Source organism: Amphiura filiformis, chromosome 7 (assembly GCF_039555335.1).
Source record: "Amphiura filiformis chromosome 7, Afil_fr2py, whole genome shotgun sequence".
NCBI classification, from domain to species: domain Eukaryota; kingdom Metazoa; phylum Echinodermata; class Ophiuroidea; order Amphilepidida; family Amphiuridae; genus Amphiura; species Amphiura filiformis.
Window position 1 is genome coordinate 17,571,963 of NC_092634.1, and position 27,054 is coordinate 17,599,016.

Below are 27,054 nucleotides of genomic sequence, written 5' to 3' on the forward strand. Positions count from 1 at the left end.
TTTTTCCAATCCCCGCACTACCACACAGTAACATCACACACCGGGTAAATGCAATGATGTAGTTATCAAGTATGCAGAGTAGGATACAACACTTAACCTCACTGTAACTCTCATGGCAGGTCACGATGCTTTACACATGGATAATACAATTACTGTTCAGTAACATGGGATTTATGAATCACATCCCGGCAAATTTACTGTTTTTAATACCGCGATCTATTCAATCAAAAAGATAATGTACTGAACGTACGACGACGAGATTAACTCAATATTGTGCTTTATTTCTGACGGTGCTAAACGCTCCGTCAACATTTGAATGGCTTGCTAGAATCGTTTTACTTCATTTCTAGATATTTATATCACCGCAATGGCTGCTAGCAACGATTCTGGACCATTTTCTGAATCTTTATCTGATTGTAACTGGCTAAGCCCAGCAGAATCGGGCATTTATCAACTAGGATGTTTTATATTCGTCAACGGATTTCTTGCTCCACCTACAGCTGGGTTAGCTCAAACAGTATGGCTTCGTTCATGTCTTGCTATCGGAAGTTTTTGTCACATCTTATGGGCTGCTCCCGCTAGATGCTGGCCCGATGCCTTTGGATGGAACATTGGTTGTTTTTTACTCAACATAAGTCACTTAATTTACGTGGTATACTTAGTATATCCCATCAGATTTGACGATGATATTGAGAAAATATATTCGAACATGTTCCAACCGTTTGAGATCGGTAAACAGAAGTTTCGTACTTTGTTAGAATCCCATGGTGCGATATATGAGTTAGATGCAACAGGAAAGTATGCGGTTGAACGGATTACACCTACGGGCAAGCAGATGGCATTGCTCGTATCGGGCAGGTAAGGTTTCATATCTCTTCAAGACAAATTTATTTATTGTTTGTTGTGTGAACTTAACATTTATAACAAAATACAAAACATATTACCATGTTTGCTAACAAGATAAGTACAAAGATTGCTATCTGATATTACTTACAGTGAAGTCAGGTAACAAAATATAAAAGCAAATACATTATGAAACAAAAGAGGAAACAAGGGTTATTGTCAAATACCAAACTTCGATCGAGGCCTCAGTACAAGTTAAAACATTAAAAAAGTCATGCTGTCGCTATTGCGATCCAATCGAGACATTATCTGTAATATAATGTTGCAAACTACAAAGGAGAGGTAAAAAGAAAAGTATTAGAAATCACTAACAATTTGTGTTGACATAAAAAAAAATGCAACTGTTGAATGCTTCAATCCACAGCCATGTAGGCATAACATACATGAACATTCGATTTTCACCGGAGTTTTTGCTAAATATTAAATGAAATCACTAACCTGATATTAATATTAAGTTTGAATTCAATGTCGCATAAAATATTTTAATAGGATCAAAAATATATAAACAGTTGCCTTCACAACCGCCAATCTCCATTATTTTGATATCCACCTTGCCCCCGTGTAATGTTGTAGATAAACAAATGTCTATTAAATGTATTCAAGGGATGGCCAATAGATTAGCCCAAGCCATTTGGTCGTTCATTTGAGTGTTTTATTGGGGAATTACCTTTAGTAAGATGAGGATTATATAAATACATTAACAACAGACCGGTATAAAATACCGCGTATGAGTACAAATCAAAATACGATATAATTATAGTAGGGCTGATATCAATAGACATGTCAAAATATATACAAGAAGGCACACCAGCATAGTACAAAAAATCTGTAAACACTCATAGAAATAGAGTGCTTATGACATTCACAATCGAGACAGATTAATATATACAATTGTGGTTGCCATGGAAATGGAACCTTCTGTAAAGTCTGCGAACACCACTGGATATCTAAAAATAGCGATATTTGATGACTATTAATTCAATGACACCTATGTGTTGTTGACGTTTATTAACAGACCGATGTTTATTGAGCTTATATTAAAAATCCTTGAGTCAATAGATGGAAATTCAACTAATCTGGATTTTTAAGGATAGCAACTATTTTAAACTGTTGCGATTTGGTAGTGAGCTTAGTTATTGCATTGATCATTTCATAACGAGCGTATAGAAGATGCATATATACTTTTGTAGGTCCAGTGGTTCTTGAGTTATGTTGTAAAGAGGGCTTAAACAACAACACTTTTCTAAAACGTGCCTGCCTCATTAACAAAATAAATCAAGCAAGTTTTCAAAGCAAAAGTTCGATGACATGACGTGATATAAACAAGAGTTCTTTCCTTACGTTTATTCTGTTCATCGTTGGTCTAGTTTGTAATTCGCAACGGCATTCCGCCAGTGGCGGCGCCACGGGGGCATGGGGGGCAAATGCCCCCTGTCAGAACTCTTCCCCCTGTTGCCCCCCAGAAAAACTCAAAATTACGAAAATTTCCACTTTTTACGGTAATTTTGCCCTGAAATTCACTTTGCCCCCTAATGCCCCCCGAAAAAAAATTCCTGGCGCCGCCACTGCATTCCGCGAATATTGTATATTTCAACCAACCAAACAAAATGGACTGTGTGATCATAGTTGTGTGGGCGGATAGATGGGGAAATACGATAATCGGGAAAAATGATAAAGCTATGAATACGACGCATACATGTATGTAGGGCAACTATAATTTTACATAAAGGCATATTCTTACCTTACCAAAGACAGGATGACCTAATAAAAATGCAATTCTGGAACATTCGTGTTTTTTCATAGAATTATTTATTAAATGTCCATAATTGGGGTGTCAGATTAAAGTTAAGTGTCTTCTTTGAAATATTGAACGAATCATATATATAGCACATCGAGTAGCTGAAAAAATTTATTTATGTAGAATAAGTGATTTTCATCCTTTCTAATGAATTTCAAAAGGTGAAAATAGTCTAGTTTTGCTTCTACAAAATACATCTTGCTAACATGACACAGGAAACATTCAAAATGCCACTTTTTGTCAAGTCTGTAAGGTGAGTATAACTTTTTAAATATACTCCTCATCATCAGTCGGCTGCGGAGCAGGCGACTACAATCTTTCTCCAACTATTGCGATCTTGGACAAGCGAAATTATTTTGTTTGGCTGCAGCATCCCTTCAGTATCTCCCAGAAGGTGCTGGACATACTGTAAGTACAGTGTGCGAGGACGTCCAGGTTTCCTCTTCCCGTGTGGGCCATATTCTTTCACAGGCTCGTCATCTTCAAGACGCAGTATATGGCCGAGAAATATGAGTTGATGAATCTTGACTCTGGCAATCAGTGGAGTGGTGTTGGTCAGATTGTAGATGGTTTCATTTGGAATCCGATCCACACGCTTGATATTTAACATGACTCTGTAGCAAGATGTTGCAAAGGCGTTGATCTTGTTTTCCATGTCATTGGTGATTTAAATATACTACACTTGATATATGGAAAGCTGCTTATATCATGAATACAATATTAATTGTTTTATCACTTGGCAAGTCATGCAGGCAAGTCATATGACTAAAAAAGTGTTCATTGATAGGAGACCAATCAAAATAAAAAAAATAATCAAAAACAAATAATAGAAAACAAAATGTCAAGAATTTAAACAATGAAAGAACAAGATAAAACAACCTTTGTAAAGATTAGGACACATGTGCTACATACATTTAATGCACATCTCTTAACTGTGGAAATGCCATTGGAATGAACTAAAACCGAGTTGTGTTACATATTGGCATTTCCCAGCAACCCAATGTGCTATTTACGCGATTTTTCTCAGTATTAAAAAAACACTGTAAGCTTCAACCAATCTACTAACAAATACATGGAAATTCACAGATCAACTTTTTGAAGAAACAATGGTTGGATTTTTATTGAGTCACCATGATGTGTAGTGCTTTATTTCTTGTTGCTGAGCATCAAATACATACCATTTTCCGTGTTCATTATAGATGGCTGCAACATGTACATGTGTTGTAAAAATTACTTGATAATCTGATTTAGCTGTCTAGAAAATATGAAACTTGAGAAGATACTTAAAATCAAATTGACAAGCAAAAACTTATTTGCAGGCACGTCGCGACAAAGATGTTTCCTGAAACAGGCCAGGAGTATATGAAATGTTATTACCTGAAAGAACCCGGATCATTTGACTCGAGTATAGAAACCGTATTAATTCAATATCTTCAGGTCGATATAGCACTTTCCAGGTCACCGTGTGGCGTTTCAGATGAAATAAGGCAATAGAGCAGTACCCAAAGAGATACGTGTGGATAAATATCATGTTTTATTCATGCCGGGTTTTATCACTGTTAAAAGTTGCAATTCACAGTCGTATATGCCTATGTACGCTTACGTTAATAATTATGCCATTTTTAGCTAAATGCGGAAATAAATCACTAATCTGATGTTAATATCAAGTTTTAATTCAATATAGTGGCATTTGGAATATTTTGATAAGAGCAAAACCATGAAAACTAAATATGAGTTGCCTTAATCAACCGCCCGACGCCCTACCTTTGTCGTGGTAGATAAACAAAAATCACTTAAATGTGCACAAGGGATGGCCAGTAGATTAGCCGAAGCCGTTTGGTCGTTCATTGGAGTGTTTTATTGGGGAATTCCCCTTAGTAAGATGAGGATTAACGCATTAACAACCGACCGGTATAAAATACCGCGTATAAATCAAATAGGATAATGTGATGTGATCAAGCAAAATCAGTCGGAAGTCGGAAATATTGATTTTAAGCTATAGCCAAAGAAAGGAAATATTTCCTACTGTTTTTGAAACTCTTTAACTGCTCATTTCTTTTGAACTGATTGTCCCATTTCAATGGGGTTTGCTGCACAGAAACTGTAAATTGAATATGACCGACTTCAGATATGTCAAAATATGCTAAACTATACAAGAGGTCATATCAGGCTAGTATAACAAATCTGTAAAACAGATTGCAATAGACATGTCAAAATATATACAAGAAGGCACACCAGCATAGTACAAAAAATCTGTAAACACTCATAGAAATAGAGTGCTTATGACATTCACAATCGAGACAGATTAATATATACGCTTATGGTTGCCATGGAAATGGAACCTTCTGTAAAGTCTGCTAACACCACTAGATATCTAAAAATAACTATACTTGACTATTATTAATAAACGCAATAACACCAATGACTTGTGGATGCTTATTAATAAGACAATACTGTTTATGGGCTTAGATTAAAACTCTTTGATTCAATAGAAACAATTTTAACTAATCTGAATTTTCAAATCTCTATGATAGACAGTATCTTATTCTTAATGACATTTGGCAAACCCACGTATTTTGTTTCTCATCAACCAAATAAAAGTTTAGGTCCGAGATCTGTTTCCTTTAGAAACATGATCTTGCCTAGAGTGAAATATTTATAGGTTAATAAATGCGTATCACTTGTTGCACGCGTACTGAGATGTTGATGCTAATGCACGAGCCATGTCTTTACCAAACGGAATAATGATTTTTAAGTTTTACCAACATCGATAGTTAAAACAACGTGAGACACGGTGTCAAAACCAAATACATTGAACGGGCACATTCCAATCATTATAATAAATCGTGAATATATCCATCACTTTCGAGAAGTCACAGATGTTTTGTCGGAAACAAATATTGATTTGAAATCATATCATAACTCCTATTGTTTATGATCGATGGTTTTCAACCCTCGCATTAAATCAAACGAACTCCTGAAATTGATAGATTGATATAAATCTGGCCTTTTCTATTATTTAGAAAATCGGGCTGAATATAAATCAGTAAATGCTAGCAAACTTTCTGTTCAATCAAACGACCTGACAAGGATTGATGATGTTAAAATTTTAAGAAGTTCACGAACGTTTGCACATGGACGTGCTTAAAACTTGATCTTGCTCAGAGTAAAATATTATTTATTAAAACGATGGTACATTATTATCTTCTTTGAAGTTGAACACAATGCATAGATTAACCTTCGCCCAACTCAGCCACGAAGCAAAACCATATCGTTTTTACTTGCTAAAATTTACAACGTACTTACTCGGATAACAAACATCATTAAAGCTAATCATTGTAATAAGTGGTGTGTGCTCTATAACGTTTACATCCGGATCCACACCATGTCATGTTTCAGTTTTAAGCAGTTTATTAGATCATATCCAATGTAATGAAGCAAATGAATAAATTAAGTTATCGTATGTCCAGTGTAACTTCTAAATTCCATGCCTCGTACTTTATGTTGGTAGTGGTCCTTTGACATTGCAACAAACCCAAAATGTGTTAGTATCATCCACATTGGTGGTGTAGCCCATATGATTCAACGGGCTATTGTAATAATACGCTGTTGCTTCTATAATACATTGTATACAAACCACTGAACCAATTTAGCTAAAAACGTGGCGATCAATTGGCGATTGGCCTGAACGATCATACACATGTGTCTGAACACGGAGCCACAGTTTAAAAAAAAACCAATCAAACAGCAGTTGCAGCAGGCCTGTCAATTTTCGTATCATAAAGAAGTTTTACCATTCCCCGATCCGCACACTACAACTCTACTCTTGATCAAACAGAATAATGATTTTAAGTTTTACCAACATCAATAGTTAAAAGAACGTGAGTCACGGTAAAGAAGAGCTTGTCAAAACTAAATACATTGAACGGGCACATTCCGATCATTATAATATATCGTGAATATCCTTCACTTTCGAGAAGCCACAGATGTTTCGTCGGAAGCAAATATTGATTTGAAAATCATATCGCAGCTCCTATTGTTATGATCGATGGTTTTCAACCCTCGCATTAAATCAAATTCGTCACTTAACGAACTCAAAATTGATAGATTGACATAAATCTAGCCTTTCTTATTATTTAGAAAATCGGGCCGAATATAGACCACGTACCAGTATACAGGGTGTAACAATAAAATTTGTACAATTGCATTTTGACTTCTCAGGAAAACACTAAAAGAGTTACGGCACAAATGTTATATGCAATAGAATCAGTAATATCTTGGCTAAAAGAAGACGTTTAGTTGGTTTCTTTACTAGCTTCGGTTCAAAAGTTATGTTCAATTAATTAAATCGTCCAGAAAACGTGTTGGGCCACTTTTGCCATGTTAGCGTATAAGCTTGAACCGCGTAGATTGTGCTTATCGTGCATTTAACATCAAAGAACTGACACAAAAGAATTATAAGTGGCGTTTCTTCATATATTTAACATGAACTTAATAATAATATGATATTTCTTTAAAATCTATAAATGAAGTCATGAAATTTCTTTCAAATTATCTTATAATTAAAGTTATTTCTCATATCCCTGAGATATCATTGGTAAAACTGAGAACAGTTTTTGCACACATAAGTACAAAACAATAAAAAATTGAAATTAATTCAGCTGGGCTTCTAGCTGTTCTATTGCCAGCATTTCTGTCAACAGATTTTACATACTTCTTATTTATATGTAATTGTATGCCTTGATGGAAGACGTGAATTTGGAAAATGAGATATAAACAATATCATGGTTTCTGCCTGCTTTACTCCATGTGCTACCGAATGTCACAACCATAAAAATACGCACGTGAATTGGGGTTGAAGGTGGTGAGCTGCAGCCACGATTTCTAGTAAATGAGATTGTTATGTCAGTGCTCAGTTGTTACTTTCAAAAACTCAAGGAGATATTATATTATGCAATCATTTCTATCACTTCGAATACCCCATTGTTTAAATCGACCTATCATAAGAGCACCGTTCAACTGGTCCATGGTTCAACTCTATTCAGTCACTTTTGTAACACTTAGACAAAAGTGGCCCAAGCGGTTTTAAGACTAGGTTACATACTTGGCTATATCTTCACTTGTATACCTACGATTTTATTGGAACAAAGCTTATCTGGTGGCTAAAGAAATTATCTTGAAAGACAAATAAATATCAAACCAAAAAATAGGCGGGATACTTGTATCATGCTATTTTCAAATTGTACAAATTTTATTGTTACACCCTGTATGCTGGCAAACGATCTGTTCAATTTAATTATGTGACAAGGATCATGAGGATTGATGATGTTAATATTTTAAGAAGTTCACGAACGTTTGCACATGGACGTGCTTAAAACTTGATCTTGCTCAGAGTAAAATATTATTTATTAAAACGATGGTACAATTATCGTCTTTGAAGTTGAACGCAATGCATAGATTAACCTTCGCCCAACTGAGCCACGAAGCAAAACCATATCATTTTCACTTGCTAAAATTTACAACGTACTTACTCGGATAACAAACATCATTAAAGCTAATCATTGTAATAAATGGTGTGTGCTCTATAACGTTTACATCCGGATCCACACCACCTCATGTTTCAGCTAACCAATTTATTAGATTATAAGTTTTACCAACATCAATAGTTAAAACAAAGTGAGAAACGGCGAAGAAGAGATTGTCACAACCAAATACATTGAACGGGCACATTCCGATCATTATAATATATCGTGAATATCCTTCACTTTCGAGAAGTCACAGATGTTTCGTCGAAAGCAAATATTGATTTGAAAATCATATCGCAGCTCCTATTGTTTATGATCGATGGTTTTCAACCCTCGCATTAAATCAAATTCGTCACTTAACGAACTCAAAATTGATAGATTGATATAAATCTAGCCTTTCTTATTATTTAGAAAATCGGGCTGAATATAGACCACATACCAGTATATGCTGGCAAACGATCTGTTCAATTTAATGACGTGACAAGGATTGATGATGTTAATATTTTAAGAAGTTCACGAACGTATGCACATGGACGTGCTTAAAACTTGATCTTGCTCAGAGTAAAATATTATTTATTAAAACGATAGTACAATTATCTTCTTTGAAGTTGAACACATTACATAGATTAACCTTCGCCCAACTCAGCCACAAAGCAAAACCATATCGTTTTCAGTTGCTAAAAAATTACAACGTACTTACTCGGATAACAAACATCATTAAAGCTAGTCGTTGTAATAAGTAGTGTGTGCTCTATAACGTTTACATCCGGATCCACACCACGTTATGTTTCAGCTAAGCAGTTTATTAGATCATATCCAATGTAATGAAGCAAATGAATAAATTAAGTTATCGTATGTACAGTGTAACTTCTAAATTCCATGCTCGTACTTTATGTTGGTGTAGTGCTTTGACATTGCAACAAACACTATTTGAACACATTATATTTTCACCATTGTATCCATATTATGATTATAGTAAAGATGGTAACATACATTTGTAAAACTTGAAGTCAGGAGAAAAACTCTTCAATATTTATGGAGTTGACATTTTCAATGATCAGATGATATTAAAGTTAACTATACAACGCGCAGTTCACTTGAGGGTGAATAAGATGCCGATCTAGAACTCGGTCGATTCTAATAACGAAGCTGAAAGAGGAGGATAAAATTACTTCACTTGCCAATGTTATGTATTTCCCATTTGTTGCATTTACTTTATTTCCCTGCTTCATTTCCCCCTATTTTGCTCACAGGAAATATTATTGTTTTATATCTTAATTTTAAAATGTACGGAAATCAGTGCTTCATATTGAGTTCAAATTTTCTTAAGGATTGGTCATGTTTGCCACAGGCCGCCTAGGTCACCGCAAGATAAGTCTGATAGTTGTCAGGGATCGATGCAACATTCCGCGAGTGTCAACTTGTCTGGTGAGGGCTTTGATAATTCAATGTAATGTTTCTCGTTCAGACACTTTAGGACAATGATAATTTGTATTGAATATTTTAGTTGGACTACTAATTCCAAAGACCGCGTAAAAATTATAATCGAATTATAAATATTGAAAGCTTTTATGTTTTAAACGACATTCGGGTAAAATGACAATTTTTCTGTTCAGAAATTGTAACTAAATGGAGGCTGAGAATTTACAAATTACTTTTCTATTACTTCTTTATTTTTCTTTCCTAGTCGTTTTAGATATATACCTAACATTCAATATTTTACATTATTTTAAAATTAAATCTAAAACTGGAATTGAAATTTGCAACTCACTTTGCTGCATTGCATCAGGCATCTGATTGATGATGGCGTGACGTGAGACGGCAAGGAATATTTTGTAATACCGAGTCCCATGTGTGTAGAAGCGTGGGTCCCCCTTTCTTTTTAATGGCGAGCTCCTCCACTCTGCATTCCCTGACTCCCCTCGAAGTCATACCATCATCAATCAGATGCCTGATGAAGTCCGATGGTTTCGGTCGTAACGAGTAGCAAAGAGAGTTGTAAAATTTCAGTTCGAGTATTAGATTTAATTTCAAAATAATGTTTTTAACTGCTGGATGAATATTAATCTTCACGAAGATATTCAAAATTTTATTTAAAGATAAAAATACACACTTTGGTGCTAAAAACGTCACAATTGTTTTGGCTTAGAATTATAAATATCAATATCTTCCTTGCACGCGTCTTATGATCAGTTAAATGGTTTACGTCAACCAAATAGTAAACTTGCTTCACTAAACAAGGAAACATAATATTTATGTTCGTTGGCCTTATGATTACGCTACGGCAATACATAATAGCATGGGTGCATAAAGCTTCTGGCAAAATAGCAATGGTTTCAAAATATCACCCTCATGTATATTAAAACACAGATGATTAAAAGTACTCGCTCTTGAAGTACTAATTCTTACCTTAAGAACCATGCGGACTGTCAATCGGCAATTATGATCCAATTCTAATTACCGTAATTAAAAACAAAGAAACAAAACTGCAATGTCATAGAACATTCATTCATTCATTCATTCATTCATTCATTCATTCATTCATTAAAGGTTTATTACACAATTTGTCATAGCAGTATAAAAACTGAAATGCAACAATTTTACAAAAGTATACACATATAAAATATTAAAATACATAAGTATAAATGCTAAAATACAATGTACATATAAATACAGCAAAAACATGAAGAAAAAAGCAAATTACATAGTAAAACATCCACACATTTATTTTCACCCATTCATCCACATGTACACTCCCACACACCTCTGCATCCCATTTCCACTCATAAACTATCACTACCACAAGATCACACCCACTGACCTTACACACCACTTATTCAATTAACATAATGGGCTCACTGTCATTTCTACATACATGCATTTATATAAAATGTTCAGATTAGGGTATAGCATGGAAGTACTTGGAAAGTTGTATGTAATGTAGCTATAACACTGTGTATACTCTCATTCATCTTGAAAATGTGTGATTAATTAAGGCCATGCGTTTTGAACTCAACACCCAAAAAGGGTGGTGGCGTCACACTTTTCACTGTGATCATTTTGTTTTTTGAGTGTATCTTTAGAAGAAATATAGGTATGACAGTAAATTTGGTATCAAATGAAGGCTAAGATATTGATTAGTAACTATGGACAGTATAATTAAGATATCTTGAACATTGGCAGAATGGCACCCAATCCAATTAACCAAGCCAGGGGTGGTGGTGGCAGCGGTGCATGTGGCAGCGGTGCACTCATGTACAAACTCTATGGGTAGTTTGTATTTTAAGTGCACACAATTGTAAAATTGTTCATTATGTACTTCAAATGTGTCCTTATTACTATAAATTTAACATTTAAATACCTTAATTTTCTTTAAAGAATATAAGAGGACTGGTAGTCACAGGTAAGTCACATGACATACAAATTCGTCCCTATTCTCTACACAGTAAACCCATATTTTCAAGCGCAATATACTGCTAGAGATAACCATCGCTGTATTTTTAAAAGTATACCCCCTAGAATAGCCAAAGTATACATTTTTGGAAAGCTCTTGGCTCAAGAAATCCAAAAATGCACTTGAAATTAGTGTAGGGTGTTACCCTAAGAAAATATTTTTCAAAATGTACTAGACTGATGGGTTGAATCGGTATAAAATTCCACCAACCATTTTCTGAAATACACATTGGTTTACTATCATAAAGCCCTATATCATCAGAAAGGTAATGGTCTGAACTTTTCAAAACTGCATTAAAAATTGATGGAGGGTACACATGAATGAAAACCAGTACCCCAAGTAAAATTCATCAAAAATATAAAATGGGCTTGCATTTTTTACATTATTTCTTTTCACATATACCCTACACTAATTCTGATTCCATTTTTAGATTCCTTGGACCAATAGCTTTCCTTGGACTAATGTATACTTTTACTATCATAGGGTGTTTAGATTTCCAGATATGACAATTTATACCAACAAAGGTGCATCGTGACAGAAAAATCAAGGTGTGACGCAAAGTCGGCGAGTTCAAGACGCATGGCCTTATATCATGTCAACCAGAAAAAAAAGTCACCAACGTTTAATTCAATTAAATTATGTAGCTATATTTATAATGCATATTGGTTTGTTTCTTCTTCTTGCTCTTCTTCTTCCTTTTCTCTTCTTCTTCATCTCCCTCTTCCTCATCTTCATCTTCATCTTCATCTTCATCTTCATCTTCATCTTCATCTTCATCTTCATCTTCATCTTCATCTTCTTCTTCTTCTTCTTCTTCTTCTTCTTCTTCTTCTTCTTATCCTTCTCCTTCTTCTTCTTATTCTGGATCGACATGATTACAAGCAATCATCATGACCTGTAATTCTGTAACCATGGTAACTGTTTTTCTTTTTACTCTTTTATTCTTTACAAGAATGCGTGTTACAGTTGGAGGGAGATTCCTACATCACATTTATCCAGGGCAATTCATAGATTCACCAGAATGGCAATCAGCTATCCAAGATGAAAGAAGTACCTTATTCCAGGTAGGTAGAGATTATGTTGTCTCTCAAATATTATAGTCAAAACTCAATCCAGACCTAATTGCAATTGATATTAGTAAAAAAATATCACTTTATTACAACTTTACTTCAAATTAGACAACTGTACCATATTGCACCTTTTTATTTTGACTTGTTGAGTACACTGCATGTCAATGGTCCCAATTGTTGCTACTGGATAATAGCAATCTACCAACAAAAGAAAAGTGATGTACATATTTGGGTTTTTGCTTTTTTCATTTTGTTCTAGTTATAATTTATATATTTGTATTATTTTGTGCACCTGGATTATACATTAATCGAATAAAATTCGTAGAGCGTTGAAATATGAATTGTTAACATTGATTAAGCGACAAAACAAACTTTAAACAGAAAATTGTGTGCAATACGATGTGCTCTATATAGCGTGAGCTGTACGAAACTAATGACATTTAAGTAAGTAGAAACTTTCTAGAGCAGACAGCTAAATTCCTTCAAGCTAGACACCAAAAGAAATGGAACCCTTTTAACACTACCCGCCTTTTAATCCCGGAATTTGTTAGCTTTAGAGCGATCATTTTGTTGTGTGCTAAATTTAGATACATGCGCCTTTTAAATAGTTGAACGTGGCTTAATATCGCGAGGACACATATCGGGGCTCCTAAATTCAAAAATCCGCTCATGCCGAGGAGGCAGAAATGTGTTCTGTTATTACATACAGTTGTTTTATTTGTTGAAACATTAGAACGCATATGCGTCATTGATGAAATTTAGATGCGTGATCATGTGTATTGGGTGATTAAGGTTAAAATATATATAAAATATTCCCACTTGCAACAATAAATGTACACTGAACCGGGAAACAAATCCTTCCTTAATTCTTGTCTTAAGGAGCCATTTTTTGCTCCTACGAATCAGCAAAATGAATGAAATACAGACATATCGTGTCCCCTATATATTCATTCATTCATTCATTCATCTTTATTTCATTCAAATATAAAATATAACAGCACAACAATTAAACACATACATTGAATGAGGAGGTTCTCGGAAGGCCGGTTGGCCTGTATTAAGAACCCCCTGTCCTAACAAAAAAGTTTCAAAATAACAACAACAACAAAATATACCGCAAAATGTCAAAAACTCCCTCCCCCTCATTTACCCTAACAAAAACCAAAAGAGCCTGTTTTGTGATCAAGAATATGCAAGAAATTACAGAGATAAATTCAATACTACATTAACCATATTACAGATACTAGTAATACGATACAAAATTAAATTACTTTAAGCCGTACAAGGAAATTAGATAAAATACTAAATGTAATTAAGAATAATATTATCTTTCACTTTGGTTTTGAAATGCTTGATCGTCTTTATAGTCTTTGTATGTTTCTCAAGTGAATTCCACTTAATTGGGCCGCTGTTTTTAAGGTTTTATGAGCTTTACAGCTTTATAGCTTTACCTATACCCTCTACAGCTGGAGTGAGAATTTCTAATGATAATTACCCAATTGGTTATTTTATTTAAAACCTTACTCCATCTGTGAACGAAAGAGGGAGTGTAGAATTCACGTGGAGTAGTCCAATTTTTTATTATATTTCTTTCCCAAAGTATTACAATTTTTTCAATACTTTACCAAAATTGAACTGCGACAATATTCGGTACAGGATTACAATTAAAAAAATCTTTGAATGTGACTGTTCCATTATCCGACGAATAATATCTGTAATTCATGATACACATTGCAAACGCTTCATCCAAATCGCCAGACAGCATCTTTTGTGTCCTAATATTCCATACTCAAAAAAAATGTAATGTATGCACATTATACCTCAATACAACTTTGATGACACCTCCGGTCACTTTCTTAGCAAATCAATGATGTATTAATTAAATGTTTATTCGCTCCTTTGCATTTACACCCACAAACCTCCTCTGATAGTGAATGGAATTTATTCAATGTGACGTCACGAGCAAACTCCAATGATCACGTGAACGCTGGAAATATAATTGTATTATTAGCAATTTCTGAAACAGACAATCACAGAAGTTACCTGCGATGTTATCTTTAATTAGGTCATTAAATCAGACTGATCATTAAAGTGTCCAGTTACATGTAGCCGCATAGTCAACACCAATAGGACGCTTAAAGGAGCATAATAAGGGTTTCCCCAATTGCTGCAGAGTTTAGCCATAGACTCTGTGTTGCGAATACCAAATACCTCCAAATAAAATAAGAATGAACACTTAACCCCCATTTGTGTATAGTGCGGTTTTGTCCCGGGGTTTTGCACTCAAATATTGAGGCAAATGTATTGAGTCTACTACCTATATTGTGTAAATTGCACTCTGTGAGAAATGGGTGAAAGGCTGACTTGAGGAAAGCGGACAACTTCCCAAGAAGTGGAAGAAGCACGAGCTTCAAATTCCATGTTGAAAAGTGATATTTCAGTAGATATTTTATTATTTTTGAAATCCTTGAGAGTAAAATTGATTTTGTTTACCATAATTACAGTGCCTCAGATCATTCTAAACACGGTTGTTTGATGTATATAGAATTGGCTTCATTATTAACTAAATGCAAACTATAGATGGCGCTATTTATCATAAATCATATTTCTTTATTTGCAAGGGTTTGGTGATTAATACTGCCATTAAAACGGTTGGAATAGGTGAAACAAGCAACAAGGAAATTTTATAAACATATTTTATCAAACAATAAAAGGAATTGTTTGTATTAAAAGCTTGAAAGGATAATTTCCAGTAACAAAATAGCGCCACCAATTTTGTCATTAATAGATACATTTTATATCCAAAAAGCATTAAAAATACTATAAAAGTGACTAATTTTGTGTAAAAGAGTGGAAATGTAAGTTGAGAAAGACTAAAAAGCATCTGAATACATTAGCTTGATATCACTTTTACCTGTTTAGGCCTAAAATTTGGTTGTACATGATGTTTTGTTTGAAAAATATATAAATGAGTGGATATTTACCTTTTTACAATGTTTCCATGTAAACTGACGGTATGTCCCTTTAACAAATCTCATTCGGTTAATATCAAAGGTTAAATCCCAACTAATTTTCCGCTTCGACTCTCACTAAATTACACCTATGAATGAATTCAAACAAATCAATTAAGTTCAACTGATACGGGGAAGTATCGCTTTACATAAAGCAAAATTACAGGTGCTCGTGATTTGCGAAGATTTCAATCAGAATATCAGAAATGTCTGGTTGCGATGAGCTTTGCAGTAACTATCTGCTTGAATCTATAGATATATTGCAATTTCTATCGGTTTTTTTAAACAGTTTTGCTCGTTTCGATTTCAAGCATATAATAATGCAATATTGCTGTAATGCCATTGCAAATAATATATCTATATATAGGTTATAGGCTCTATTATGGCCATGCGTTTTAACCTCGCCGACTTTTCGTCACACACTGATTTTTGAAATTCGCGACACTCTTTCACCTTCAAATGCCCATATTTTTCAAACCATACCCCCAGCATGATAAAAGTATACATTTTCTGAAAGGAAATTGAACAAGGAATCCAACAAGAGACTTCGAAATACTGTCAAATGCTACATTTATGTGAATGAGACAAAACATCAACTGACAGTGGTACAGGGGTATAATGTCACTAACATTTCTGTGTTACCCCTGCATCTTATTTTATGTCATTTTCTAATAGATCATAGAAAGGCCTTTCCTGCAATATATATGTATGGGGGTTATCACTTTCATAAAATGATACTTGACCCTTCAAAAAGTGACCAAAATTGAATTAATTTTTCTTATTGTCTTGGAGGACATTGGCCTATCATATACCCTAAAGCAGCTAACTATTTTAACTTTGTACAAAATACAAGTGTGGATAATAATGTCAGCTTTCTTTTGATACCAAATTTATTGATAAACTCTCATTTTTAAGGAAAATAGCAACATATTTGCACACCGACTACGAGGCTCCCAAAATGAAAACTTGGCTTACAGTTTTGTGCAGAGTGCCCCGCTACCTCCACCACCCTTTTTGGGTGTTCAGTTCAAAACGCATGGCCTTATATATTGTGAATATCGCCCATTTTATGAAGATTTCAGGTATCAATATAAATTTCTAGAACAGTCAGATTGCTCAGAAACATTTTAAAAACACACGGCATCTTTGACGTGTAACAACAATAACATTGTAATTGCAAAATGCTTCTTTGATGCGTAAAAATATGTTACCATTACAGGGTCATCATAATATCACCTTTACAGGGTGTACATTGAAGCCATAATGTACGATTTCAGTCAAATTTTAATTTCGTTATTCTTGCTGAAATAATATTAGTACAAACTGTCAGGACGGGTTTATGTAGAAATTCTCTATTTGACCTTAAAACACAACAAATTTAGCGGTTTCTATTTCGATGTGAGTTGGGACATGGTAAACATTACAGATATAGCAAACAAAATCAGCTTTAAAAATAACCAATTTCATTATAAGATCTGAATCTGATTGGTACTCTCAACACTCCCTTCGGGGCCAGATCTTACATCATGGCTTTAAGGTATTGACATTTACATTAAACTGACGTCATTCTTTGTTTTGTTTTTTTCATTTGGTGGTTCCAGGTAACAATAATATCAGACACTAATTGTCGTTATATCCAATGGAAACGCTCATCACTAGAATCCTTCCTCCGACGAGAACCTTTCTTCAGAACCGTATTTGAAAGCTACGTTGGCAAAGACATAACAAACAAACTCTATGCTGTTAATGATTCTCTGGACGGCCCTTCACCACCACCACAGAGTCCATCATCCAATTCACAAGATCAACCGATTTTGGAACCTTTAAATCTGGGTTCTGAAGATGCCCTGCTTCTCCATAAATGGGAAAGAGTGAATTCTGACGATGAATTTTCAAGTGCCCCAGCATCGCCAGTTTTAAAAGAAGCCGGCAGCTGGTACAGTGTTCATAGTGACCGATCTATGGTTGATATTAGAGCCAGTATTGCTTCAGGGCGTGGAGCAGACGTTACAGGACAGAAAACACCGAGACCATCTTCCGAGGGATTCCATAATATTGGTAGAAAACTATTGCTCATCAGGAGAATTTACTAGTGCATGTAGAGTGGCTGGTGTGTATTTTAACAGCATGCGTTATTCATTTCATGGTAATCACTCACTTCATAGACCATTTCGGAAAATCCAGAAAGCCTTTACAATTGAAACACAAAGTACGTCTCACTGCTCTGCGGTTACTGCGCAGGTCAATAAGGCAGTTAAGCTACAATCTTGGAAAAAAGTACTTGGAACACTTGGCACACTCTGTCAAAATTCCGTGCAGAACTTCTTATGATTATGGGCATGACATATATATATTGTGATTGGGAACAAACATGGCATATACAACAATGATTTACCCTTCTCCTCTCCCCATCAATCAATGTGGAAACCGCTGAAAATAACGGCATTTCTCAACATTGCACGGGGGAGAGGGGTGACAGTTTTCCATTCTTTACACGCAAGTGTTCCAAGACTTATTTCCACGATTGTAGTGCCCTATGTAATTACGTCTCAGGTTTTCAGACAACAGCGATCATAAAATAAAAACAAAAAAAATAAGATCACTGCTTGAGGCAAGAATTTTTGCACCACGCACGTCGACGTAGGTCGTCGGGAGAAAATACAGCTTCGTAATATTTCGGTAAAAATAATTTGGACAAGTTTTAAATGACGTCACATCTCCTGATTTGAATATTGGTTCAGTTATTTATTATAATGATGTCCATGCAGCTCAGTATTCGCAGTGACGTGCACATCGATTGCAAAGGGTTCTTTCTGGGATTTGCCGAAAAGGTGACTTATAATATCATAGTAAATGCTGTGCAATAGTTGCTTGTAAAGTATCGCCAAAACAATGAGGCAATGGGAATTTTGTAGGTTTTTAAGTTCTGAATAATAATGCTTTATTGTTTTTATTTAATTTGTATTTATATATTTATTTATCAGTTTATTTATTGCCAAGTCTCAGATTAGACAGGTTAGATTATTAGGCCATATTTTGTACATGTTGTGTTGAAAAACAAATCAAAACGCATTAAATAATGAAGGCAATCTCTTGAGGGCGTTTTTCGGTTGCGACAGCCATACTGGCATATCCTTTGGTATGACTGTGGGATCGACCACAGAACATTGTTGATATAACATGTTTAACATATTGATATAGTTAATGAAAATTGTTGATGAATAAATCAATTTTTCAATTTCATCCGGCATTTTAAAGTCATAATTGCAAAATCAAAGAAATAAAAAGAATTTAACAAAAATAAAATAATGTTCCTTATACTGTGAATATTGTCTTTATATTCACGATCGATTGGCATGTAACTTGTATATCTGGCAGAAATTTTAAGAGTATCGTCGTAATTTCGTTTAAACATGCTTTTAGAGATTTCAACTCAAAATTGTCGTTTTTAAAATTTAAACATGTAAAATTTTCATGCATTTGTAATTGAAATAATCGTATTGAGTTGATTTGTATTCCACTGAATGCTTTGCAATTAATGTATGCACATCACAAATTGAAAACATTTAAATTGTTCATTTATTGAATTCACGAATATGCAAATCAGGAATCTAGTATTTGGTTAAATCTAATGCATTCGCATTGTTTTTCGAAAACGTTTTGGGATTAATCGTTAACATAATGAATACCTAGATACTACGTACCTATGTATTGAATACTTACGTACAAATAGTGACTTAGGCTTTCTATTTAAAACTATTGCATTGATGAAAAGAACCAGAATAATTGACCAAATTAAATTCACGGATTCTACCTAAAAATAAAGGTTGCATAAAAAAATTATTTGCTTATTCACTTCAATGTTCCAGGTGAAACGTTATCGCCTTAGATTGATTCTCATTGAAGTTGACCACGCAAATCTGACATTTACTTTTACACTTCTCTTTACGCTTCATATTTCCCTTAAACAACGTAAAAGTCGTATTATGAAACTCGCACTCATAAGAAACAAAATCCTTCCACGAAAAAAACATAAATAAACCAATCCGAGTAATAAAATACTTCTCGATATCATTATTTTAACAATCGTATTAGTATTATTTCCAAACCCACGTATATACAAAAATCACATGGTTTATATTTAACTTGACCAGAAACTTTATATCTTTGTTTTGTAAGTAGCAATATCTTAACCTCATCCCAACAGACTGTATTAAAGCTGATTGTCTTCGCATGGGAAATACAATATTTGTTCAACTACGGTATAACCTCTTACGTCTCATAAAGGTCATGGTATGCTTTCTATTATATCTCTGAGCCGATGTTTCAAGATTACACGTTACTTCTACAATTGTCTATCGTGCAGTTGATGCGAGTTAAGAAAGTGAAAGTTACAAAAGTCAATCAGAGCAAAGGTTTACATGTACCAAAATGGGTAGAAGAATTATGCTTATCTTTTGCTTATAGCTTTGCATTCAAACGTATAGTATAATGTAAAAAATTGTTGTCTTTACTAATGTATGATACTTTGTTTAAACAAAATTAAAAGAAATACGATAACAAGTGAGCCAACATACATTGGAGAATGAAAACGATCCGGGAAAATGATATACGAAATCAGGAAAAACGCTAACAAGTCTATTTACCATTTAATAGCGGGTCCACCTAATATTTAAAGATTACCACATTGAACACTGAACTCGACCAAACGGATCTATGTAATTGTAGGGTCACAAAACATTGTACTGTGTGCTACGTAACCATGGTTACGATGAATATCATTAGGCACCAATACTGATGTTACGGCATTGTTGCCTTACCTGCTTACTTGTAAAACATTAAATAGGTTACTTGACTGCAATCTATCACCATCTGACTATATATATTGACACTAGAAATAAACTAATGAAAACGACTCTATATGACCATGCTGACTTCCAATAAGTAAAATAAGCAAATTTATTAGCGGACACATACAAAACGCACACAAGAAAGCAGCACAATAGATCCAGTTTTGATGATCATTAAAATGACAGAAGATTTAGAGTGTGCTGTCATCACCTTTGCATGATATTCAGTTCTGTAATACTAGATACACTTGTCTTTCTGGTTGTGTAGCACTAACATTAGATTTCATTGCACTGCCTCATGTATAGCTTAATTATCTGCACATTGTAACGCGACTAGTGTCTTATTAGATACATTTACAACTGAGAGCTGGTCTCTCTTGATAAAGAAAAGTGGGTTTTTTTTCTAAACGTTAGGTTTTAACTTTATTCATTTGTTTTTAAACCCGTTTGATGTTGTGTCACATTTTTGCAATCACCATAGTAGATTAACTATAAAAATATACCCAAACCATAATTTGATCATAATACACTTGACTTGACATTTAATATGGAATATTTTTTTGAAAAATTCCAAGACTGGTCTGGAAGGGGTCTGCATAAACCGCACGGGCTAAATATTAATTGGGGTGTGTCGGGAGATGGTGTAAAATAATTGTTTAACAGAAAATGTGCTTTCCTTTAATTTACATTATGGCGCTCATAATGTAGTGAATTAGCCTAAAATGGCGGATTTAAGGAGACTGAATTTGATTTTTGTGGGAGTAAAATTCTGAATTTGAGCAACTTTTTTCTGATATCAAATTCATTTAGGTTTGAGGCGATATTTACTGAACCTAAATACCAATAAGTGAATAACTGAAATGCACGTCTTGTAATCAACCAATTTGAAAGTGGGGGGGGGGAGCTTTAAAAATATGGCTCTTAAAAGTGGTACGCACTAAAAGGTTTGAATGGTCCCCTGGGGCCAAATGTTATAAACTTACTGTACACAAAGAAACAGCGTGAGTTCATTGGACAACCAAGAATACCGTAGGTTTATAACATTTGACCCCAGTGGGTCATTCAAACCTTCTGAGTACGTACCACTTTTAAGAGCCCTATTTTTAAGCTCCTCCCACTTTCAAACTGGTAGATTACAAGTGCATTAAAAGTGTATTTCAGTTGTGATGAATGCCAATTGCTGACGAAGTTTAAGAAATATCACCTCAAACACCTATTAATTTGATAATAACAGCACAATGTTGCATAAGGTCCGAAATTGTGCCCCCCCCCCACACACAAACACACACAAAGGTACAATTCAGCCTCCCTAAATCCGCCATTTTAGGCAAATTTGCTACATAAAGAGCAACATAATGAAAACCTATGGAAAGCACATTTTCTATCAACAACTATTTTACACCATCTCCCAACACACCCCAATTAATATTTAGCCCGTGCGGTTTATGCAGACTCCTTCCAGGCCAGTCTTGGAATTTTGCGAACAAATATTCCATATTAAATGTCAAGTCTGTATATTAACTCTAAAATGTTGTAAAATCCCAATTCATGTCCTATAACATTTTTTTGTTCCCTCTTCCATAAATTTAACATTCAGAAAAATTTGAGAATCACTTCCATTGCTGACTTCCATTGCTCAAGAGAATATTCAATGTTCCCAATGCATTTACTGTGCTACCTTTAGGCATATCCTGCTAGTATTATATAAAAGAAAATAGCACCCATACGCAGTGCAATTTTAATAACCATATTAACCCCGTGTTTTATTACCTAGAGCAAAAGTATTCAACTTTGTATGAATTTCATACTTTAAAAATGTTCATGTCAATTTCAGAATATTATATTCTTTTTCGTTTTCATAATTATTTGAAGTATATAATCAAAATGGTTTCAAGTGAATTAAAAGAGCTCCAACAGTAAGAATCTGCTTGATGTCCGTCCTTGAGGTAAAGCTGAAGCATATTGCCAAATGTGAAACAGAAAAGCGCTAAGGCTTTACGCTGCAAAGTGACGATGAAGAAAGCTTTATTTCAATTCCCTTTAACAAATCAAAAGTATGTACATGTTATGTAACATTGTCACTGATGGGTACAATACAGACTGTGATTCATTGTGTCATTATTTTTTGCGGAGTCGAATTACAGTGCACATGCTAATTTATTATGAAATTCAATAAAAGAAATGTTGTTTGATTTTACGTGGCATTATCAGCACACTTCAACAATTATTCCGCTGCCATTAGGATATATCAGAATCATTTCCGCTTCACCAAGTCCGCAACTGATGCGCAGGTACTCTCAGCGACTTAGATTGTGATAACCCCCAGCAGCTCCCCATTTTACACCTGGGTGGAGTGAAGCAATTGGGAATTAAGCTATCTTGCTCAAAGATGCAACACACTGGCCGTGGTGGGGCATGAACCCGCAACCTTCCGATCATGAAGCTCGCGCCCCAACCATTGGGCCACCGTGCTTCCCGAATAATCAAACAATATCTCAATTACGCGATTACAGTTCGTGGACTTATAACGACCATTGAATTTGTATCGAAGACAAAATATTAAAAAAAAAAAAGAAGCGCTACCTTATATGACGGTGCGATATTTTGCTCGTTACAAATACTCTACGTGTGGACGAAGCACCCGTATATCTCACGAGTCAACGATCAATCAATCAGACAATGTTACACAAAATTGCCCTCGGGAGACAATCTATGGCCAAACCAGCTGTTTAAATGAAACCATTATGTTGTACTTAGTATAGCGGCCTCTCGTGACTTCAAATTAAAGGATGCCATTATCTCTTTCTATTCTGTCTGGTTTTGGCTTTTCTAACCTCATCAGTTGAGCACCCGAAACCCTTGAGCCATGTCAATGGTGATCTTAATATATACTAATTTAGTGACTTCTTTCAGTCTGTTGTTTTCATAACATCCTTTATTCAGAAATTAAGGATGTAGTTTTCCGAAGTATGTTCATTAATTTAATTAAACAAATAATATCTATTGTTCAATCGTACTTTAATTAAAGCCATATGATAACATTTGCTGATGAGGACGCCCTCAGTATTTTTCAGAATTCTGTTTTTTACACGATTGTTATGTAAGCTAACATTTCCTGCACAAATCAAGACTTTAGGTGCTGTGGTTTTGTCGAAAGTCGAGATTTTGAATAAACCGCAGGAACAGTCGTTTTATTATTACAATGAAAATATTAGTCGAACGCGTACACGATGTGCATAACACAGTACGTACATGACTCGCGGGGGCAGTCGTGACGTAGCAAAAGAGCCGACACGACTCACGTTCGAATGAGTGGCTCGCATTGGCGACATATGTGCTGGTATTAAATAGCGATTTTCTTTGTATTGCCTCGTCTGTTAAATTAATTAAAAGCGGACATATCTGACAGTGAAAACTAACATTTGATACAAAAAAATGCAATTCTATTTCTTATGGAAATAAGATGGTTATAATATGGCTTTAAATGAACTTGGTTTTGCTCCATACTCAAGCTCCTCATTCAAGGTAGTTATTCGACGCAGCATTCCTTTATTTAGTTGGTCATGTCTGTTCGCTGTAGAAGTAGGGATGTAACAGGATTAATTACCAGAGTGATGGGTGAACACAATTTTTGAATATATTGCCCTACACTAGACGTACGCTGTGACGCTGCATCGCACCATTGATTTTCAAAAATAATCATAAAGACTTGGGTCGTAATTCTATGGAAATGTCACATTATGCAGAGCCCATGTCCACGCGCACCTGTACGATAAGTGTCTTTGAAAAAAGCAGTATCAAATTCAATAGAGGTTATCCACTTCACTCATGCGTGACTTCTAATAAAAGGCGCTGGTCCCCGTAGTATTCCTCATTCAAACCAACCTGCATGCCTTTGGCGGGCTATTTTGAAACAGTTGTGGTTTCACATGCAGGTACTTCTTTTGAAAGTCCTAAACAAGGTATAACGGTCGCTGATAGGATATGCAGCTTATAGAACACGGATAACCTCTATCTATCACAGGTGATGAGTGCAGCCTACTTGTAGTGCAGGGCAATACATCTAAAATTTGTTTTCACTTACCGCTATGGTAATTAATCCTGTTACATCACTACTTCTACAGCGAATAGATATCCCACAATTAGCATTTCAACAGTTTTCAGAAATCCCTCAGAGCATTCATGAATGATCGCTTGATAAAAGAAAAATGAAGGACATAGCTTGCGCGATCGCGGTTAACAGCGTGATGTTCTCAAAACTCCCATCTACCTACCATGTCTATTGTGTCCCCTTTCATTTGTATGATCAACGATTCAAGTTCTGGACAGAGCAGAGAGGCAGTTGGCACACATTTTTATAACGATGTTAGCTAAATTAAAAGCATCAATTTACATTTGCAACACGTTTGGTAGTGTACCATTTGATAAAACTTACTATGGCTGTAGTGTCACAAGTAATCGCGTATAATTTGCCTTGTCATTCCAAGACCACCAAGTGATGATAATATTTTCAAAAACTAAATTTTGAAAGTTATTTTTCTGTCGTAAAGGAAACTATATCGACGGAAATTCTGGTCACTAGTTATGCCAAAATGTAATTTTTCCAGGATTCATTCTAAGTAAAACCCATCTGACCACTTGGGTATTATTATATTAACTTTAATAGAAATAGCCTTAAACTCGCTGGCTTATATTTATTATTATCATAAATCTCATCGTGATTTCCATAATACTGAAAATATACCTGACTATTATAATTGAACCGTATAATCCTTATAGTCACACGCGATTGGCCGACCGCATCCATGGCCAAAAATTTCGCCCTCTATAGTCAGTATGATCCAAAGGGACATTTATCCTGGGTTCATCAGTTTGAGAAATCATAGTTATTGTAAACTATTTCCAAACAAAGATTTACATTTACCCGTGTCTACGCGGAAAATAATAAGATGAAGCAAGAGTTTGTTAAAACGTTGTGTAAAAGTTTAAACAGCGCTAATTAACAAAAGTTCCTTTTTAATATTCTTCCACTGTCGTTTTCCTTTTCCGTATTAGCTTTCACTTAGTAATTTATGAATACACTGAAATATTTAAGTATTGAACGATTGCATTTCTTCACACTGTGTATCCCCTTTCTTCTTTTGCAGATGACTACAGCCCAGGATCACCACCCGAGAGTCCACGGTATCTGCTACCTCCAGGCTCTCCGTCACAATTTTACGTTTCTTCGTTTTAAGAGGCAACAAAGAAAGTGCCAGACGCCTGCATTCTTCAAATCGACGATTTAAGGAGGAAAGAATTAGGTCATTTTGATGTTAATTAAAAAAAAAAAAAAAAAGGTTTGTTATAGCCATACCGACACCGTTATAAATAAAATGTCGCTAGTATGGCTTGTTTTGGTTTGATTGAGTGACACATGTGGTTTATGTCATGATATTTATGGAAAACAAAGCAACCATAAGCATGATCAGACCAGGAAGAAAAGCCTAAGCTTCTCTGAATATCATCCAGAAATATTAGAAGCCTACACATTTGTGGAATTAAATGAACAGAGGAGTTAACCACATGCGAGCTACATTGATAGGTCAATTTTTCTTTGCCAATTTGTATCATGACTGACACATTATTAAAAGTATTGTTATTGTTAAACAAATCAATTATTTGTAATTTAATATGATTTAGCTGAGAGGTAACGAGTCAATAGCTTATTTTGATGCACCACCGAGTGATAAACAATGCTACATGTTCAAATACAACTGTTCAATTAGAAAAAAAGGATGCTTGATATAATATGCATAGGATTGAAACATAAATTCTTGTGGATTAAGAGTGTACAGCGCGTTTGAATCACAAAGGAATAACAGTTTATAAGAAAGGGCCCGACGTTATCACATCTTCCTACGTGTACGCGACAACTTATAGGCGTGAAATCAATTTTTCCTGCCACTAAACCTTCGTTTCAACAATGAATACGCTTCAATGACATCAAATTGACGTCACTCGTACACGTATGACAATGTCATCCATACTTGTGGATTGAATAGTAACGTCGTGTCGACAATGCGTCGACAAAAAAGTTCCGTGAGTACTAAATATTGTGAAGTGAAAAAAATCTTCAAGGGGAAGCATAACGTAAGTGTTCACGTTTTAACCAACTTTTATTAAATTTTGAAATGTCTTGTCCCACGGAAAAGCCATTAAGAATTTAAGATTTTTAACTTCAACACTAAAATATATTTTGCTCACCTGGAACGTTTTCGCTAGATCGACAAGCGTCTTCATAAATGTGGTTGTTATTTTGCGTTATGCCATCTATAGTACTTGATCTGTATAGATCAATAATTTTATACTGTTAATTTGCTTTAATGATAATAAATAAAGGTTTGTTGTTTTCACGAAAATAAGCCATTGTTATCCAGTAATTAGAAACTTGTAAACAAAAA

General features: G+C 34.8%; 1 protein-coding gene across 2 annotated transcripts; it reads left to right on the forward strand.

Annotated features, from left to right (window-relative positions):
- LOC140156821 (popeye domain-containing protein 3-like) lies at window positions 1-27,021 on the forward strand. 2 transcript variants are annotated; one of them, XR_011859594.1, is made up of 4 exons: window positions 1-858; window positions 12,633-12,744; window positions 17,363-17,907; window positions 25,759-27,021. XR_011859594.1 is itself a non-coding variant. In XM_072179810.1 (4 exons), exons 1-4 carry the CDS (start codon window positions 368-370, stop codon window positions 25,845-25,847), a joined length of 1,149 nt encoding a protein of 382 aa, XP_072035911.1. In that variant the 5' UTR covers window positions 4-367; the 3' UTR covers window positions 25,848-27,018. The 2 variants fall into 2 exon arrangements, 1 of the variants encoding a protein (XP_072035911.1); XM_072179810.1 differs by having other exon boundaries at window positions 4-858; window positions 17,363-17,819; window positions 25,759-27,018.
- The last annotated feature ends 33 nt before the right edge of the window (window positions 27,022-27,054 follow it).

What these genes read in the sequence shown, in the direction of transcription:
- LOC140156821 (XM_072179810.1), top strand. Translation starts at nt 368, where the DNA reads ATGGCTGCTAGCAACGATTCTGGACCATTTTCTGAATCTTTATCTGAT. An exon ending in GCATTGCTCGTATCGGGCAG is followed by an intron (nt 859 to 12,632) that starts GTAAGGTTTCAT and finishes ATTCTTTACAAG; the next exon opens with AATGCGTGTTACAGTTGGAG. An exon ending in CGAGGGATTCCATAATATTG is followed by an intron (nt 17,820 to 25,758) that starts GTAGAAAACTAT and finishes CTTCTTTTGCAG; the next exon opens with ATGACTACAGCCCAGGATCA.